Raw genomic sequence first — 17,515 nt, 5'->3', positions numbered from 1 at the left:
TTATAAGAAGAAACAAATGAACGCGAACATCACGATCCACCACGAACCTGCCACGAACAGCAGCCGAGCAGCCAGGCGGGGCGGGCACGGGCTGGCGCTGGCCAGGTGAGCTGAAACGGATCGAAAAACAAACAAACAACACAAATAATAATACGGAGTGCTTCTTCCCAGCTTCTACTTTAAATTTACAAATCATTGTACAACTACTGGAAAAATCAGAGGCAAGGAATATTAATGCAAGGCCGGATGAATGTTTAAACTATCATTACAACTACATACTACATATATGTATGTAATAATTATGGCATTAGACAAAAAATTTTAATCTTGCTAGTAAACCAATTTATGTATGTACATATAAAATAAGCCTCAGAAAGAATGGACAGACTGACTGTAATATCTGGAGCACTTTTCGTTGCGGCCGATGTTTTCGCCATTATCAGCCTGGCTATGCCCGACTGGATTATCACAGACGTTGGAGGTAATAAGAACACAAATTTAATCATAATGCGGGAATATGTATCATGTTAACAATTTTGTAAACGGTATGTTACATAAATGTATTTTCGCAGGTGACACCAAGCTGGGCTTGATGTGGACGTGCATGACCCTGTACAATCGACCACAAGTCTGCTTCACCCCAGCTCTGCAGCTCGAGTGGTTGATCGCGCTCATTTGCATTTTCGTGGGGTGTGTTTGTGTAACGACCACCATCATCCTGCTGGTGGCCGCTCATTGGGACCGAAATGTTATACCATATGCACGATGGGTTGGGTTCACAGCCAGTAAGTTAAAGCGTTCCTCAGCATATTAAACCATAACAACTTTGTTTTTTCCTTGCAGTGGTGCTCTTCTCGCTAGCAGCTGTCATCTTTCCTCTTGGTTTCCACATCGATGAAATTGGTGGTCAACCCTACCAGCTGCCCAATAGCTACCACGTTGGTCTGTCCTACATATTTTTTGTGCTGGCCCTTTGGATAACTGTAATCTCAGAGCTTTTCGCAGGCAAAGTTTGTCTACCTCACTTTTGAAGCTTTCCTTTCCCCTTACATTGTGAGCCATTTCTCATTTATTGACAAGGTTCCAATTTGGACAATTTAATCTTTACTTAAAAAGACTCATATTCTAGAAATCGCGGCCTCTTGTAAAGATGGTGTTGCAATATTTGTGTCTTTGCTTAATTTTGGATATGATGTGTACCTAGTTACCTGGTCTGAATATGGATACCTAACTCGCTCTAAGTTGCCAATTAATTTTGTGATCTCAAATTTGTGCTAAAATAAACATTACGCTATATCCTAACTGCTCAGTTGTGAATAGGAAGAAATCCTTGTATTATAAGCACTTTATGTTTATTTTACAGTAATGAAATACAATTTGTATTGTTACTCTAGGGGGTATATCTTCCACTTAGATGCTAACAGTTACAGTAAAACAAGATGCAATTCTCCGCAAACTTGACAAAACTCATTGCCTGCCTCAGTTTTCATTCTGATCAATTCAACAAAGCACTTCAAAAGACAATTAAAATACTCTTGTAGGCGACAAGAAACCGAGACAAAGTCCTCTTTTCAGCACATACACGTGACCATTAATTATCATTTATGAACAATGCAAGGGAACTATTAATATTGGTTTTTTCAATTGGGTCTAGGTGACTGAACAGATTTTGCTCCGATATTTGATAAATTAGGAACTAAAACTGATCTCTAAAGAAGACTTGCGATCGAACAAATTTGTATGTAGCTATTTGGCCTTTAAAATGGATGATTTGTCGTCTGATTACAATACACCCAATGTGCTATATTTGTTTTGAAAAGAAGAATTAGTATTTATATTACAACCAACAACAGTTGTCAAGTCAATTAAGAAGACACTCCACTCATTACACATTCACATGTCTTATTAAAGCAGAATTCACAGAACTTATTGCTAGCAATCAACAGAATTGTGTCCTAGAAATGTACACTCGTTTTGAAGCTTAGAAATTAAACAGAAAGTGGAATACATTAATCAAATTTACAAACAAGAATAAGAAATCCAATTTCACTATCGAGTCAGACATGTCGAAATATTGATACTCCACCTCAATAAATTACTCATTGCATCACAAACAGAGGTAAACACGACATTAGGTAGTTGGATCAATAGAGAAAGAGATATTAAATTTGTAGAGATGTACTCCTAATTTTCATATATTCTTTGAAAGGACGTGAGTGCACACAAGATCAAAATTTTGCTTTTTGCGAAATGCAGCTTCGACTTGCTTTAAACTTCAAGAGGCCAGAAATGTTTTTCTGCAATAGAAAAATAACAGTTTTAAATAAATTCGTTGGTCAGTGTGGCGCAGCAAACACAAGCTTGAAAATAATTTGAATTTCCAAAAAGCACGCCAAAGCTTGTCTTCTCAAGGGAATAATTTCTACAGAACTAATCCAAACATCTACAGTGAACTTTACGTTGGTTATTTATTGGGAATCATTCTGGCTTCTTGTAGATATTTAGCCCAACCGCACTATTGAGAGTTAAAAGCAAATCATGTGCAAAGCCCGAGATATAACGATGCAAAATTTTGATTCTCCTAGTTGCTCTCAGTCCAATAAGCATCAGAGTTATGGAATGTGCTCTGATTTCTCAGCTATCGTCATGCAAATGGTGGGTGATCTGAGTGCTTAGTACGTTTTCCATCATTTTTCACTGTTTATACCTTTGAGTGTCAGATACAATGGCTACACACGTTTTTTACATATTTATCTTCAGCGCATCCGCCTATTTTCAGTGCTGACGCGCTACTTGTGTTTTCACTTTTATCATCAGTGTTTTTGTAGAAGTTAGTCTGTTAAAAATATCACACATGGCTGCAGAAACTCTTATGTACAGCACGTTGGCAGCGTTCATGGTCTGTAGCTTGCTCAAATTCGTCAGTTCGTCTTGAACAAATGTTGCACATTCCCGAGCACACAAACGCAAACAAATATACCACCTACGCGACTTTGTAGCTGAAATCTGATGATATTGTCGTACAAAAACTTACATTGCAAAAAGGAAGCATTTATTTAACATCAGTTAAACACAATCATTCACTTTGCACCGCGAAATAACTTTTCGAAATTCAACAGAGAACTGAAAAATGCAGTTGGATCGTAGCCACCTTTTAGTTCTTGTGCTTCTTTATCGGATCAAACTTGTCACGGCTTCTTAAACTGGAAAACTAGTCGCACGTGTTTCGCGTCGGCTGTTGAAAAAACAACTCTGAAGTGCGGGTATGTAACAGAGGTCCATAGTGAGTTTTGGGCAACAATCGGCACACTTGTTAGCCGTCCTCCTTAGGCGGTGTAAACCATCCTGCACAATGCAAAATTACAATAAAATCCAGACAAAACGTAAGAATAATAATCTCACCATTCTTTTCGTGAATCTGTACCAAGGATTTGAAAGACTGCTGGGCTCTGGCCAAGCTATACTGACCCTGGATCAGCAGATTGAATCACCGTGAAAACATAAAGCGACAAAATAATGTAAAGAGTACTCACTTGGTTGCAGACCTTAGCTGCTCCAAACTGGATTCGCGCTTTTCCCTTTACTAATGTTGCCGCGATTTGCATTATTACCGCTTCAACCGTGTATGCAGAACTCCAGCCTTGTTTGGTTAGCAGCTCCATGCAGATGGCACCTCCCACCAACACATAGCCGCCTGAGATCATGGGGTGGACAACTCGGACAAACGGTGGCTCAAAAGGATACGTCTCCTGCAAAGGATTAAATACAATAAATCAGGTTTAATATGCAAAACTATCAAGATACTAGAGTTAGATTTTGGATGATAACTAAGCTACATGTAGGGCTGTTGAATAGAGAATTATTATATAGTCTTCATTAATCATATTATCTTTAGAGTCTGCAATAATAGTCAGTATACCGTTTAAGATTGATGTGGCACTTTTTAAGGTCATAATATATAGTACATTTTTAGCTTTAAGGGGTATTTTACTAAAAAATCTTCCTCTCCCATCAATATTTCCACCAGCTTTTTTCTTTTACTTACTAACAAACCAAATCAAAGGCGTCGATTTTAAATCAATTTTTTTTTTGTTATGAAATATTTCCTATATCATTAAAAAGAAATCTAAGATTTTTTATTAGATTTTGATTCCAATAGTACTTAAATTACATAAGAATAGAAGATGAATATTCTGAGTCTTGAAGAATTAGGTGGACAGACAATTTATATAAGTTATAAAATGAAGATGGCATTTTTCTTAATTAGCTAGTGCATTAATAAGTGCAGGGATCAGCGCGGCGTGAGATGACAATTTTTAAATCCTTTATGCAGTCATGCTAATGTCTGGCATCCCATTCTTCCCTGCATTTTTGCTTCAAAATTTATAAAATAAATCATTATTTCTTTAGTGTGAATGCCTCGTTGGAAGAATTATCTAAATAAAATTGGGTTGCAACTTGCAAGATATCAATACATTTAAAATATTATGTGAAATAAGTCATAATATCAAATTTCCAAAGGGTGAAAATTATTTAGTCAAATACTTATCAAAAACATAATTTCAGGCATCTAGCATTCCGGATTTTCCCAACAATATGCTAGGACTGATTTCTATTTTTAAAGGGAAAAATTACAAGGGAATATTAGTGTACCTTGAAGATTATATTGAGCTGGATGCTGTCCTTCCCTTCTTTTTCTTTGAGCAGGACGAGGTCGTTGTGCAGCGGAGAGTCTGGGTCAACACTCATGAGCCGAACGTTCCACTCGTAAAGGCTGTCATTCACCAGGTCGACGTTGTATATGCCTGAAATATGTAGACACGAATCGCATGCACACTTTGAACAACTTCAAGAGATAGAATTTACGTTTTTTGAAGCTGTCTGATCGGTATATGTCCCGCAGCTCTTTCATTAGGCGGTCGGTGGCTTGGACGGATCCAGACACGGAGCCCTTGAGGTAGTCTTGGCGCTGGTTCTGTCGAAGCCGCTCTAGAGTGGCCAGATGCTCCTGCTCCATCTCATCGCTCTTGCTCTTTGAGGGAACTTCTACCTCGTCCATGTCTAAATGCAGGTCCTCCTCGCCATCATCGTCGTCGTCGTCTTCATCCTCCTCCATCTCCTCGTCCGGCTTCGGCGGCACTGGGTTGCCGGCATTGAATCCTGAAACGAAGTCTAATGACAGCTGGTCCATCTCCCGTGGCAGTGGCACCGAGTGCAGACGGCACAACTCCCGTAGCAGGATCTGTACTTGATGCAATACCTGCCGAAATTTGATTAATTTTTAGTTACGTCCGTGAAATTTGTAAAGCGTTTTATATAATATTTTTAGAAACAAAAATCAATTAACTAGAACAAGTGTAAGCACCCTTTCCAGTCCAGAAGACGAGAAATCAGTCAGCTGGAAGGATATTATGATGCTGTTTACTTTATCACCAGTTACATTAAACAACAAAACAAGTCTGAAGTTTAGAACAAATCTGGTGAAAAATGCGTAAGCAGGATGGTGCGATTTACTCACATGATTGTCTCTTCCTGAGGTGTTAGTGAGGATCTGTACCGCATTTGTTATGCTTGTCTCCTCCGACTCGGCAAACCAGACAGGAGGTGTGGACGGGTATGTTTCCTGCAACACAAAACAAAGCTTAATTTCACACTTTCCTTTTCACACAATGAGAGTGGCAGCAGCACTCTCTAAACTAAGCAATGCACTCTGAAATTGCAACAATGAAAGTCGGCCACAGACTGAGATATTTTCATAAGTTCAAAATCTTTTCAATTACCAAAAGAGGTCCAGTAATAATTGTTTTAGGAAAGGACTCAAAGCGCTTCATTTTTATATCTAATTAAAATTTTTTCCTTCAAATTGAAAGAATGAAAAACTAAAATAAAATATTTTTATATAGCTTTTAAGTTGGACACAGACATAAAAGGTTGACTTCTAAAACTTGAAATTACGCAAATTAGTTTCAAAACAAAAATTTCACAGATTGCAGCGAGTTACGAAATCGGATTTAAAACCCAAATGCAACCTTAACTTTTCGGTTGTGTTTAAGAACACAATTAAATTAAATTACAACTGAGGATTTCACAAAAATTTTTAAGCTGCAAGTATGGGCTACAAGAGAATCCGAATTGGTAATAATAATAATACTAACAAGGAGAAAATATCTAGATATGGTCAAAAAAGAAGTCTCCTCTAAAAAGCTTTAAATTGTCAACAACACTTGCATAACGAATTTAGGTGTTCGTCAGCAGGTAAGTTAGGCACAGCAGGATAATTACCCTCATTCGGTTAATTTGAACAAATAAAATAAAGTTTAAGTTTCACTGTGGAACAATATACGAATATTTTTTAGATCTCACTAAAAAGCACAAGTTATCACTTTGCTAAATAGCGGCATCTCAGGTTCTCAAATTGCACAGAGCAACAGAGCGGTCGCGGGCACCGTTAGTGGACGCAATCCGAGCGCTGCTGGATTGATCGGCTCAAGTGCACACACATGCAAGTTTACCGAGCGAGGGCCTTGAAATCATAGATTTTGAGCGCCGTTCGCAGTTGCACAATGAAACGCGAATCGAGCGAGATCGCTGGTGGTGCGACTGCAAGGCTACTATTCTAGTTTCCATTACGTGCACATGTACTTGATTATTGCTATTTTTGATCAATAAACGTCCCCCCAGCAGCCAGCCAGCGGCTCGGCGGCCCACTTTCGCGTGCGGCAAATGGGGCAGCTGCTCCTCGGCTCCGCAACAGGACGCAAAAATAATGCAAACACCTTTCCTTTCATCCACCTTGCCCGCCAATCGGTGGTGCACGCTGCGAGGAACTAAGCGGCCTCTTTCGTCGGAACTGACCTACTTTAAAATCGCTCGCTTTTGCACTCGCGAAAATTTACGGTTAACTTAATGTAAGTATGTAGTTGAATTTTTTCTATCCGACGACAACTATTTAAAACCAAAACGCATAGGATAATTGCATACATGTGTGTATTGGCATTGTTCAATTAGCCAACCAGCGAAATCTCAAGCATTTCAGCCGTTCCACGTAATGAGGTCAGTGAGTGAGGCATGCTTGTGCGGAAGCAAGTGAAAATAGAACACCATCAACCAGCGTTGCAGATGCAGATTCATTAACTTTTTATTAGTGTCATACGATTTTAATTTAGAACTTTATATGTGTGAAAAAAAGTATGATGGAGTGGGGTAAAATAGCGAAACCTTTACCGTGTAGATTAGCACACGCAGCAATCACTTAAGGGCGCGATAATGTTCGAGATTATAAACGGGCTTTAAATTTCCTCCTGTGACTCGTGATATGAAATTACAATCTGTGCAAAAATAGGCCTTAATTCTTTGGTTTAATCATCGTGGCAATTAATCGTTAATTTATAAAAAAATGGCAAAATATTTTCAAACGGTATATCTACTATCGCGAGATAAAATGGTTCGTTTCATAATATGTTCAGTGTTCGGAAAAAGCCGGCATTTTTAAAACAATTTCGACCAAGCCGGTTATAACCGGTTTTTAGCCGGCTGAATTGGCTAAAATTGGCTGAAATTAGGTTTCCTTGAGCAGAAGTATGCAAAGTAAGAAGAAAATGGTTTCACCTGAAAAATCATGATTTTGAATCTTTTTATTCAAAAATATTTCATGAAAATATCGTGATTTTGTTCGCATAAAAATTTTTATATTCCCGTAATTATTAAATGAGCTCGTTTTATGCCTAAAAATTAAACCAATTTAAAAAATGCCAATTTTAGCCTGGCAAAAATTGCTCGGTTTCATCCGGTTTTAACCGCCCCGGCAAAAACCGGCTGGTCAAAATTGCGAACACTGAATATGTTTCCCTACAGAAAATTTTGAAAATAGCGGCTACTTTATACAACAAGCATGCTTTAATATTGTAAGAGCGCCGCGTGCTGCGTGCTGTGGCTCGTCCATGTGACGTAAACATTGATTGAATTACACAAGAAAGTTGCAATTAAAGACATTCTAGAGGGATAATTAACCATTTTCATTTCGACACGTTTCGATAAGCAACCTTGGGTTTGAAAAAGTCTTGGATCGCGGTTTGAAATTACAACCCTGGCCGGCGCCAAGCGTGGGCTGTGGGCTCATTACGCACGTCCGCAACAGCATGCAACGACAACAAAAGGGAAAGTTGCCGACGCGAGCATAATTTTATCTCATCGCCAGATTTGTAAAATTTTCCCGGCATGGCTTAAGTAATCCACTTTCGTCAGCGGCGCAAACCTTCAAAAGTCACGGCAGTTGCTGCTGTCTTTTAACATGGAAATTATTACAAACCTGAACTAGAAAAAATACGGACACCGTCAATCGATTGCCCCACTTCCGGCTCGTGTGTTTAAAGGTCGCACCCCTTCCTCGCCAAAAAAAATCTTAGCGGAGGCTGGCGTTAAGGGCATTTGATTTCCTCAAACGAATTTTTGAGCACGGCGAATGATTTTTAAACCAGGCTTTTCGCAAACACGTTTATCAAGATATCAATTTTATTGTGTTGAGAAAAAGGAAAATAATAAATATATTATATATTTAAGATGAATTGCAACAAAAATATTAGAAATACATGGCTAGATTGATAGCAAGAATGAATTAAGTCAGTCGAATTTTAATGCAAAATAATAAATAGGGTTTTGTGTCCCAGCTGATTCATGATATCGCGTGTATCAAGAGACAACGTTGGATTTTCGTCCGGCATTAAGATTTAAAAATGCATTGGGAAATCGACGAAATCGTATTAGGAATTCAATCGTAGTTTGCTGTAAACCTGAGCTACTGAAATGACTCACAAACGCCCGTCACGAGAGAAAAAATACTAACCGATGAGTTTGATAACACCAGCTGATGGTCAGTTTGTGAGTCACTTCCTAGAGCAATCTTGCAAATCTCGTTATTCCGAAGCTACTAGATTGCCATAAGAATAAAGATTTTTCAATTTTCGACCGATCCGCTATATTTTTTGTTTACAACAACCGTTGCTACTGAGCTTCATACGTCGTTAACGTCGTAGTCCTGTTTTTATCGGACACGAAAATATTATGTTATGAAACGATTGAAATTCAGAAATGAAATCTACGAAGCATAATTATTTATATGGATTGATTGATGGCAATTCGACATTGATCGGTGACAATGAATGCGAAATTGCGCGTGAAGAACGGAAGCATGGTGCTTGAGCATTGAGCAGCAACGAGAAAGAAAATCGACACACAAACAACGGAGGCGGCACTTGGCAACAAAATGCGCTGCCCGAACAACTGCCCTCGAGCGCCCGAGGGCCGCCTCCACCGCCCCCAACCAGGAAACCAGAAACGATTATTCATTCCGGGAAACGCACGCCTGATTCAGCCTTTCGGGAAAAATCAAAACTCCTCGGATTAGGAAAACAAACGATCACCTCTGGTCGATACGAAAAAATCTTTCAAATGTCAAGAGTCAACACAGAGGGCAGAGGGAAAAATAAGGGCCCTGCCTTCAGGGGCAACGAGCGGCCCACGGGCGGGTGGCCTCGACAGAGGAGAATGAACCGTTCGTCGCACTTAAGTCGATTCGTGGCCATGATGGATTCTTTTAAGAGCCCCCTTCGCAATTTACCCCAGTGACAGCCGTGTCAGGGCTGCCCCCGAGTATCAGAGAGGCGTCTCGAGGTCTTGGTGCCCACCCCGAAGCCCCCCGGTTGCCCCAAAGCGGATATTTGAGAACGGATACTCACGGTGATATTGGCGTGGATGTCGTATTTTTTGCCATTCTTGCCGACGAACCTGCAACTCAACTCGTCGACACTAGCCGAGTAGATCTGCAATCGTTCATGGTTTTTGGGAAAGATGGCCTCCAGAGTTTTGATTTCTTGCTTCAGGTTGTTAAGGCAAGCCATCTGTCAGTGTAAAATTCATCCGAAGCGCCCGAATCCCGTCAACTCGAGGTGCTTTTCACGAAAATTCACAGACAATCCACTCAACTTTCACAGAAAATGGCTGCTATCGAGAGTGTCGACGGCGCTCGACCGACCGACCAGAGCCCTCATCGGTCGGCCTCGGTTTCAAAATTAATGCACGCGCCATCTGTCGTCGGAATGCTGAACGTGCGCTGGAATGCCACCAGCTATGCGGGATTGTGCTGCTACAGACTTGCTTGCGGTGAGCGGAAAAGCGCCAGCAACTTTCGTAAGGCCTTCATGCCAGCGCCGGCCACCTGACTCCTTTTCACCTGCACCTGCACTACTGCAGGCTGCAGCAGGAAACTGGATTTTTACAATCCATTTTCAGCTGGCTATTATGCAGATGTTACTCAAATTCTTCTTGACTGAAATTATTACCGACTATTTTAACCTCACTATTATTATTTCCTTATAAGTTAGCAGAATCGCAGAAGAAAAAATTATTAAATCATAAATAGTGTTTGCTTAAAAGATATTAAATTGTTAACCAATACCGGATATTATATTCTATGATGTTTAATAATTCTTTAGTATATCACATTGCCCAATCATTCATCAAACTATTAGAATCGCTCAAAGATACTTCAGCGCAAAATATTTTTCATTTAATGGTATATTATAGGAGCTATCTATATACAAACTAAAGCTTGCTGTATTCTAATGCAGGAGTTTTGGTGATGAATAAGGGTCAATTTTAGACAAAATGCAATAATTTCAGCATTTTCGTTTTAGTCATTATCTTTTTATTTTAAGAACCGTATCAAATAATCAGGTTTCACAAAATTAGAAATTTAAATTAAGGAAAAAAATGCTCCTTGCAGTTTGCGCCCACAACGTGATTTGTTTTTATAGTATTCTATTCTAAAGCTGTGGAAACGTTATTGTTCTTAAAATAGAAGACACACATAAGACTATAAAAATCCTGGAATTTTATATTGAGAATATGTCTTCTTTGGGACAAAAAATCAAATAATGTGTTTCAAAATATTTCAACGTAGTTGTTATATTATAATTTTAAAAGTTCAAGGGTTCAGCAAACTGAGATCAGAATTATAACAAACCCAATTAAACTTTTATTCATGCTTTTTGTTTGCATTTTCTTATTTATTATGCTGACCAAATTCTCCTTAAGATATTAGCACCTTGCAGCCGTTTGATTATGTTGCAATCTGTGTATTATTTTATAACGACGTGTGTGACGCGAGAAATATTCTGCACAAATAGTTCACGCGTTTAGTATTGTTTTCCGATCTAGACACACACGAATGCAAATAAATGCTCATGAAAGGCGGAAACAATAGTAGAAATGCGCGAGCGTCGGGTTTATATTTATTCTAGCCAGACAAATATTTGCACAGCGATTTCATATTTCCATATGCATTTACGCTGCCACGAGCAAAAATATAAATAAAGACTGATGACGGAGCGCCGTTTATTCGGCGTTGGAAACACATGTGTTAGCACTTAAAAGCCAATGTTTATGTCGGATTTCGCTTCAGCATGCACACAAACATCAAGCTTTTGACAAATGATGTTTGGTGTGAACATGCAAATGCTGAAAGCGTTTCGGAATGTAATTTTGCTCATTCATTACCGCATAGCTTTGAGGCATCGATTTGCACATATTTGCATTATGCACGATTTGCACTTTGTTCTGTATATTTTGCATAATATTTTGTTTAAACTTTGCACTGAAAATTATTACTCTGACCTAAATAAGTTCACAATGCACTTAAAACGAAATTAACTTTTAGTTATATTTAAGATCAGGATGAAAACTTGAAGAAATAATCGCTCAAGTATTAAGATGGGCACAGCCTCATTTACCATTATCAACCTTGCAAAAAAATTACAATGCGGTTTTGAGAATATTCTATTAGACGACTGACTGCACTAAAAAAACTAATGACTACGGACGAAACCCCGCCACTTACCTGAGACACAGTCCTACTTTAAAAAATAGCAAGTTTCAATTTTCACCTTTTTTTGCGGGAAGGGCGCGCACTGCACTAGCACGAATGCTGAAACCCGGCGGGTCCCAATAACACTGCGAACGGATTACATGGGCGCACCAGGCCGCACAAGGACCCAGCCCACTCAAGGGCCACTTGCCTCCGCACCGAGGACTGCATTGAAACGCTAGACATTCGTCCCGTGAAGCCGAATCACGCATGCTGGAAAGGTGCAAACCAGCAAGTAGCGAGGCGGCGCCGGTGCGCCTCCTAGCCCGTTGAGCAATTTGAGCATTTCGAGTCACTTCATTATTAAGCTATTTTAAGGGGAAAATTCTTGACGATTTTCCGTTTTCCTCGGTGAAAATTGCGCAAGCCAGGCTAATCAAAAATAAAATTGCAGTACAGAGTGCGGCCTTACAATTACAATTTCTTTTTATACTTTTAAATTTGACCAACCTGTCCTGATCAATAATTTGGAGAAGATCAGCAACTAAAAATTGAAAATAATTATTGTTAACGATTTTGCGTCGCTAAAACATTTGAAATCCACCAGTATATAAGGAGAATTCAATGGAGAAGAGGGTAATTTGTTATTGTTGAAGCCACACAAAAACGGTAGCATCTCCAGCAAGCAAGGTTGACTCTTTTTCAGGTAATTAATTCTCCAAAGGTTCCATTCCGTAAGGAAAAAAAATTTAAATCTTAGCGAATGAAACAACACTGGGATTAAGTTGATTTTTATTATATTATCGAGTTTTATTCATTCTTTTTGTTGGTATATTATTATCTGAATTATTATACATATTCTTCGAGATTAATTGTCCACGCATAACCCGACTAGCAGCTCGCCGCGTGAAGGTTTATGCGCTGAAACAATCGATTTCACTCCCCTGGCCGGTCTTCTTCGCAAGCTGAAAAACCAACCTTCGTCCGAAATGAATTTCTATCTTTAGGAGTGCCTGCTTTCACTCGTTCGATGACAAGGTTAAGGGTAGGGTGGGGTGTCTGTGGGTCGTCCGGGTCGTCCCAAGTTGAGATACCTGATAGTCGTTGCGGTGGCCGGTTTCTTGGAAGAAGAGCCGCATCCTCCGGCTAAAGAGGACTCCTCTTCGCCAAGACAGAGCCCCTCAGCGTGATTCTGAAATGTCGCGACCGAAAATTCGCAGGGTGCCGTCGGCGAGTTACTCTGATGCTTAATTGGTCGTTGCCAATGCTACTCTGTTCACTCGCTGGTTAGATTTATCATTATTATATTTTCTTGATTTTGTATGCGAAAAGTATCATCCTCCAAAAATTAATGTTAAGTATACTGATAGCAAAATTATCTGCGAGCTGTTGGTTATCACCGTTTGCTAAAAACAGCCGAATTACGCGAGCCACTTTTTTATAATGAGAGAAAAGCGTTTATCTGCTACGCTGGCGGCGGTCGTCGTTGGCGGAAAAAGTGGCCGCACACGAAGAGAGAGGGTTGTTGAGCGCAAACGGCGGTGGCGTGTGTGTATGTCCTGCTCGTGACACTTTTCGCTCATGTAGTGCACACACAAAACAAACAGAGGCACGACAGCCGCCGCCACTGCTGAGTGAGTGAGGAGAGAGCGCTGGAAATAATAAACAAAAGAGGCTGCCGCTTTTTGTAACACACGGCCACAGGTGGTTCCATTTTTTACGACCTTACTTGATTAAGAGATTTTGCTAATTTACCTGTCAACCATCGCTCATCCCTATGCCCTTTGAACATGCAGCCGCGCGACAAAGCCACTTTTTAACGCTGTAATTAACACCGGCGGGCGCAGTTTTAGCACACACACCGCATTTCAAAGGGATAAAGAATTTGCAGAGGCCATAGCTTTTAACTTAACTAAGAAATTGTGATGCTTCACTTTAAAAAATTTGCTTCATTTAACCATAAACAATCGTTATTTGCCATTTTATTGCATTTCCAGAGCGCACATTACTACATATTTAAATATTTAAATATTTAAAGGGTTTCAGCTTAGCAGAGGCCTTTGGATTATTAGATTTTGACACTATGACTGTCACACACAGCATCAATTTTTCATCTCCAACTGCACAGTTGTATATGCGCATTTTTGGAACACACCAGATCCGGGTACTGCCACATCTGCTCTTTTTTACGATTACTTTTACAACGCCAAATTTCAGCACATCAGTATACGAGGCGGAGCACGTTCAAGCTCTGAGGCCGGTGTGCGGAAGAGCGATGTGCGCGTCGAAAGCACATCGCCGACGGAATTCGCGAACACGATCCGTGACAAATTGGTGCCATAAGCGCCAAAATACAGGCCCAGCCGTGCAATAATATCGCGCGCGCCGCGTGAAAAAGAGCCAACGAACAAATCACACACTCGCATAACGCACGCCCCCGGCCGACAACTGTGCCGCGACGAAAACTTGAGCCGTTTTTGGCCCGAGCGCCGGCACGACTGTTCTTTTTTCCGCCGATTTAATCCATCTCCCTCTCGGCTTTATTTCCAGTGCGCGCACGCGGCGAATAAAAAATTCATCGTCCGCGATGAATATGAAATATTTTCCGGGCCGGCTGCGGCGATAAATTTCTCTCGTGGCCCGCTGCGAATGTCACTTTGTTGCCCTGTAATTGAGAGATATACGACCGCGAATAATTCCTCATTTTCGCGCGCTGCACCGTGCATTTGGGGGAAAGTGAGCCAGCGCAGCAAATGGAACGTTATTGCTCCTCGCGTGGGCAATCATGTTTGTGCGGCGCACAACCGTTTTTGCAAGCCAGTTATTGAACTGAGGAATCGATGTCGCTTTAAATGTCATTATATGGCCAATCTGTTTGTTTGAGCTTACACGATTTTCATTTAATTATGGTGCTCGCGTGTGTCAAAAGGGTCAGATTAATATTGAATGTGTATTTCAGCCATCCCACTGGGTTTTCAGAGTCCAGTTCTACTGAAATTCGATTTTCTCTATCATTCCTGAAAATAAATATTATGTGATGATCCTAACAATAAGTGGGTAAGTTTCACAGATTCTCTTTTGAAAAAATAGACTTATTGAATGAAGTAAATCTGAATATAAAATATAAACGCGGGAAATAAAAATAAAGGCAGCATTTCAAGGACAACAGAAGTCTCAACTGAAACCAACGAGGACAAGTCCGTTTATTTCTTCAACGTCAAATAAGAAATAGGTGGCACATATTAAAAAGGGAATAACAAATGCGCCACACATTTGCAGGTCTCATCAGCGGTACTAAACCTCCAAAAACAAAATTCATGCGACAGCATTAGTAGCCATTGTAAAATCCCCCCTAAGATTTCTTCCCATTTTTTTCATTAATCAGTTTTACGTACAAAATAATGTATCAGCAATTGAAAATTTAAATTTCCAAGGTTTCATTTAAGAAAAGCATTACCACGTAAATTTGATAACAGGCGTAAAGGTTGCTCCGCGCAAGCCTGATCCTTTTTTCTTTGGACAAAAAGCAACTTTGAACTCCTTTCCTCCGGACCTCGTAATTTAATTTTTCATTTTGCGGTGAGACGGTGCTGGCGCAGTTCTTGTTAGCAGCAGATGGCGTCAAAACTTTTGCACCAAAATATAATAACCAAACACAATAAATCACACGATGCACATAAATTCAACGCTTTATTTTTGTAACTTTCTTTTTTTCAAGCCTTGCCAGTCTGCTTGTGCCGCTCTCCGGTGAAGGAGACAGAAAAAATTAGGCCAGGATCAGCACAAAGTTGGTTAGAGGGCTTTGGAAATCAGTCGGTTTCACTTGGTTTACTTAGCAGTTTAGCAAACATACCCTTATGTCTGGCGCAAATTGAGTCTCTCGCAGGGTGGGGCTGCAACCTTTGCTAAACACTATCGGCCGTATTGATCACACTCTCCGTGAAGGAGATTGATGATCGGTTAATTTTGTGTTGCTTTCCTTCGCATACCAGTGAATTATGGCTTATGGCATTCAGCCTTTCAGCACGAGCAAGGGTTGGCAGTTTCCCCTTTCCGAGAGTAAAAAGTCCAAAAGACAGCTCCGGAAATTAGAGGCAAAGTGAGTCTTTTGTTATTGTTTGGCAGTGTCACCCATTGGCGGGCGGAAATAAAAAGAGACGAGGCAGGAAAATTTATAAAGTTGAATTTAACTTTCCCATTCCGGAATATTTAGTTTAAATGGAAACTCTCCTTCATTTTTTGAGACACGCTTCAAATATACTTGATTACATTAATATGTCATGCGTATAAACCTGGTGACTTAATAATTAATCAGAATCTGTGTGTTCCGGAAAGTTGTTCGTGGAGTGTAAGTTCTAGCGAGCGCCAATTGTTCGGCTTTCTTCTGATTGTCAGCAACACACGTCGCCTTGGATGCTCTTGAGCACAGAAGCAGGCCACTCAGTTTCCCATCTCGCTCCGTCAGGCTGAGTTTGTCGAGACGAAATTGGCTTCGTCGGCACTAGAGTAAAACTGCAGCTGCCAGGGAAGCAGAAAGCGGCCGTAATTGTAGACGAATAAAAAGTCATTCTGCGTATATACGTCTATCAACTCCAACTTTGCTCTACACATTTTATTGTTGGTACAAATCTCACTGCTTTGCTTTAACCTTGTTTGCCGACCTGTCGCGAAGACGGAGTTTGTTTATTTAGCGCGGCTAATTGCGTAGAGCTAATTGCGATTGATTCAATTTGCTTCAGTGAAGTGCTAATTTTCCGATGTTGGTGAGTAAAATTCCGCTTAAGGTGTAGTTCATTCGTCGATTCATCAGGAGTTTAATTTGCTCTAATTAATTCTAGTCAAATAATTATTTCTTTGTCATGTCAAAATTTGTAATTTCGGTCTGTTTTAAATCACAGACATTAATTTTATTAATTATATGCGATATTTTACTCAAACACTCGAGGCAGTAGAACTCTGTTTTCCTTGTATACATATTTCCTCTTGCTTTACTTTCATCATTTGATCGACTATTTGAATCAAATTTCATGGTTTTTATATTTAATTCTCCTTCACTGTAAGTAGAAGCCTTTAAAATCATTTTATTAAGAATTAGATTGGTCTTGAAGATCAGTAATAATATATTTATGGTCTGATTTTATGAGCTCTTTGATTATAGATATATTTTCCTGTTGAAAAGACCGCATACGATGATGTTTAAATCATACAATTCTTAATCTATCAAACAATTTTTATTTTAAATTTCGTGTCATGTTTATTTACTTCATTCAATTATTTTTCTTGTGAATTGCTTGTTTTTTTTATCAAATGGAAATTTTGATATCTTTAAATGTGATTATGATATAAAATCGGGTGACAGTGGGTCCAGTGGGAGTCCTACGGATGGTTTGTTTCGTCTATGTGCGCATATAGGGTCATATTTTGTACTGATCGTCTTACGGGGAGGATCTCCTTACCTAATAGCGGACGTTACCATGGCGCAAAAAAGGATCTTGCAGACAATGGCAAAGAAGGGAAAATACTGGAGACCAAGCTGACCCCTTGACTCATGCGGGCCATTTTGTTTGAAAAGTTTAATATCCTCCCGCAGTTTATTTACTGCATGTCGTTGAGTGCGTGAAATTTGAGAGAAAAAAGAATGAAAAGCTTAATTAG

At 39.8% G+C, this 17,515-nt stretch overlaps 2 protein-coding genes across 3 annotated transcripts; one reads left to right on the top strand and one right to left on the bottom strand.

Annotated features, from left to right (window-relative positions):
* The first annotated feature begins 70 nt into the window (after positions 1 to 70).
* LOC135935167 (uncharacterized protein C16orf52 homolog A) lies at positions 71 to 1,302 on the top strand. Its single transcript, XM_065477288.1, has 3 exons — positions 71 to 481; positions 573 to 785; positions 844 to 1,302. The coding sequence occupies exons 1-3, from the start codon at positions 379 to 381 to the stop codon at positions 1,029 to 1,031; spliced, it is 504 nt and encodes a 167-aa protein (XP_065333360.1). The 5' UTR covers positions 71 to 378; the 3' UTR covers positions 1,032 to 1,302.
* A 28-nt stretch (positions 1,303 to 1,330) lies between these two features.
* On the bottom strand, positions 1,331 to 10,034 carry LOC135935166 (ubiquitin-conjugating enzyme E2 Q2). 2 transcript variants are annotated; one of them, XM_065477286.1, is made up of 7 exons: positions 9,735 to 10,034; positions 5,519 to 5,623; positions 4,867 to 5,260; positions 4,654 to 4,805; positions 3,534 to 3,749; positions 3,403 to 3,475; positions 1,331 to 3,345 (listed from the first exon to the last, which is right to left on the bottom strand). In XM_065477286.1, exons 1-7 carry the CDS (start codon positions 9,894 to 9,896, stop codon positions 3,314 to 3,316), a joined length of 1,134 nt encoding a protein of 377 aa, XP_065333358.1. In that variant the 5' UTR covers positions 9,897 to 10,034; the 3' UTR covers positions 1,331 to 3,313. The 2 variants fall into 2 exon arrangements, with proteins under 2 accessions (XP_065333358.1, XP_065333359.1); XM_065477287.1 differs by having other exon boundaries at positions 3,403 to 3,469.
* Positions 10,035 to 17,515: the final 7,481 nt, after the last annotated feature.

This window comes from Cloeon dipterum, chromosome 2, assembly GCF_949628265.1.
Source record: "Cloeon dipterum chromosome 2, ieCloDipt1.1, whole genome shotgun sequence".
In the NCBI taxonomy this organism is placed as follows: Eukaryota; Metazoa; Arthropoda; class Insecta; order Ephemeroptera; family Baetidae; genus Cloeon; species Cloeon dipterum.
Note: the sequence above shows the minus strand (reverse complement) of the source record. Positions and strands in the feature narration are given on the sequence as shown.

Bases quoted from the DNA above. Each gene is read 5' to 3' on its own strand.
- LOC135935166 (XM_065477286.1), bottom strand. From the start codon at position 9,896: ATGGCTTGCCTTAACAACCTGAAGCAAGAAATCAAAACTCTGGAGGCC. The intron at 4,806-4,866 runs GTAAATTCTATC...TACATATTTCAG, and splicing joins ATCAGACAGCTTCAAAAAAC to GCATATACAACGTCGACCTG. The intron at 3,476-3,533 runs GTGAGTACTCTT...TTCAATCTGCTG, and splicing joins CAGCTAAGGTCTGCAACCAA to ATCCAGGGTCAGTATAGCTT.
- LOC135935167 (XM_065477288.1), top strand. From the start codon at position 379: ATGGACAGACTGACTGTAATATCTGGAGCACTTTTCGTTGCGGCCGAT. The intron at 482-572 runs GTAATAAGAACA...GTATTTTCGCAG, and splicing joins GATTATCACAGACGTTGGAG to GTGACACCAAGCTGGGCTTG. The intron at 786-843 runs GTAAGTTAAAGC...TTTTCCTTGCAG, and splicing joins ATGGGTTGGGTTCACAGCCA to TGGTGCTCTTCTCGCTAGCA.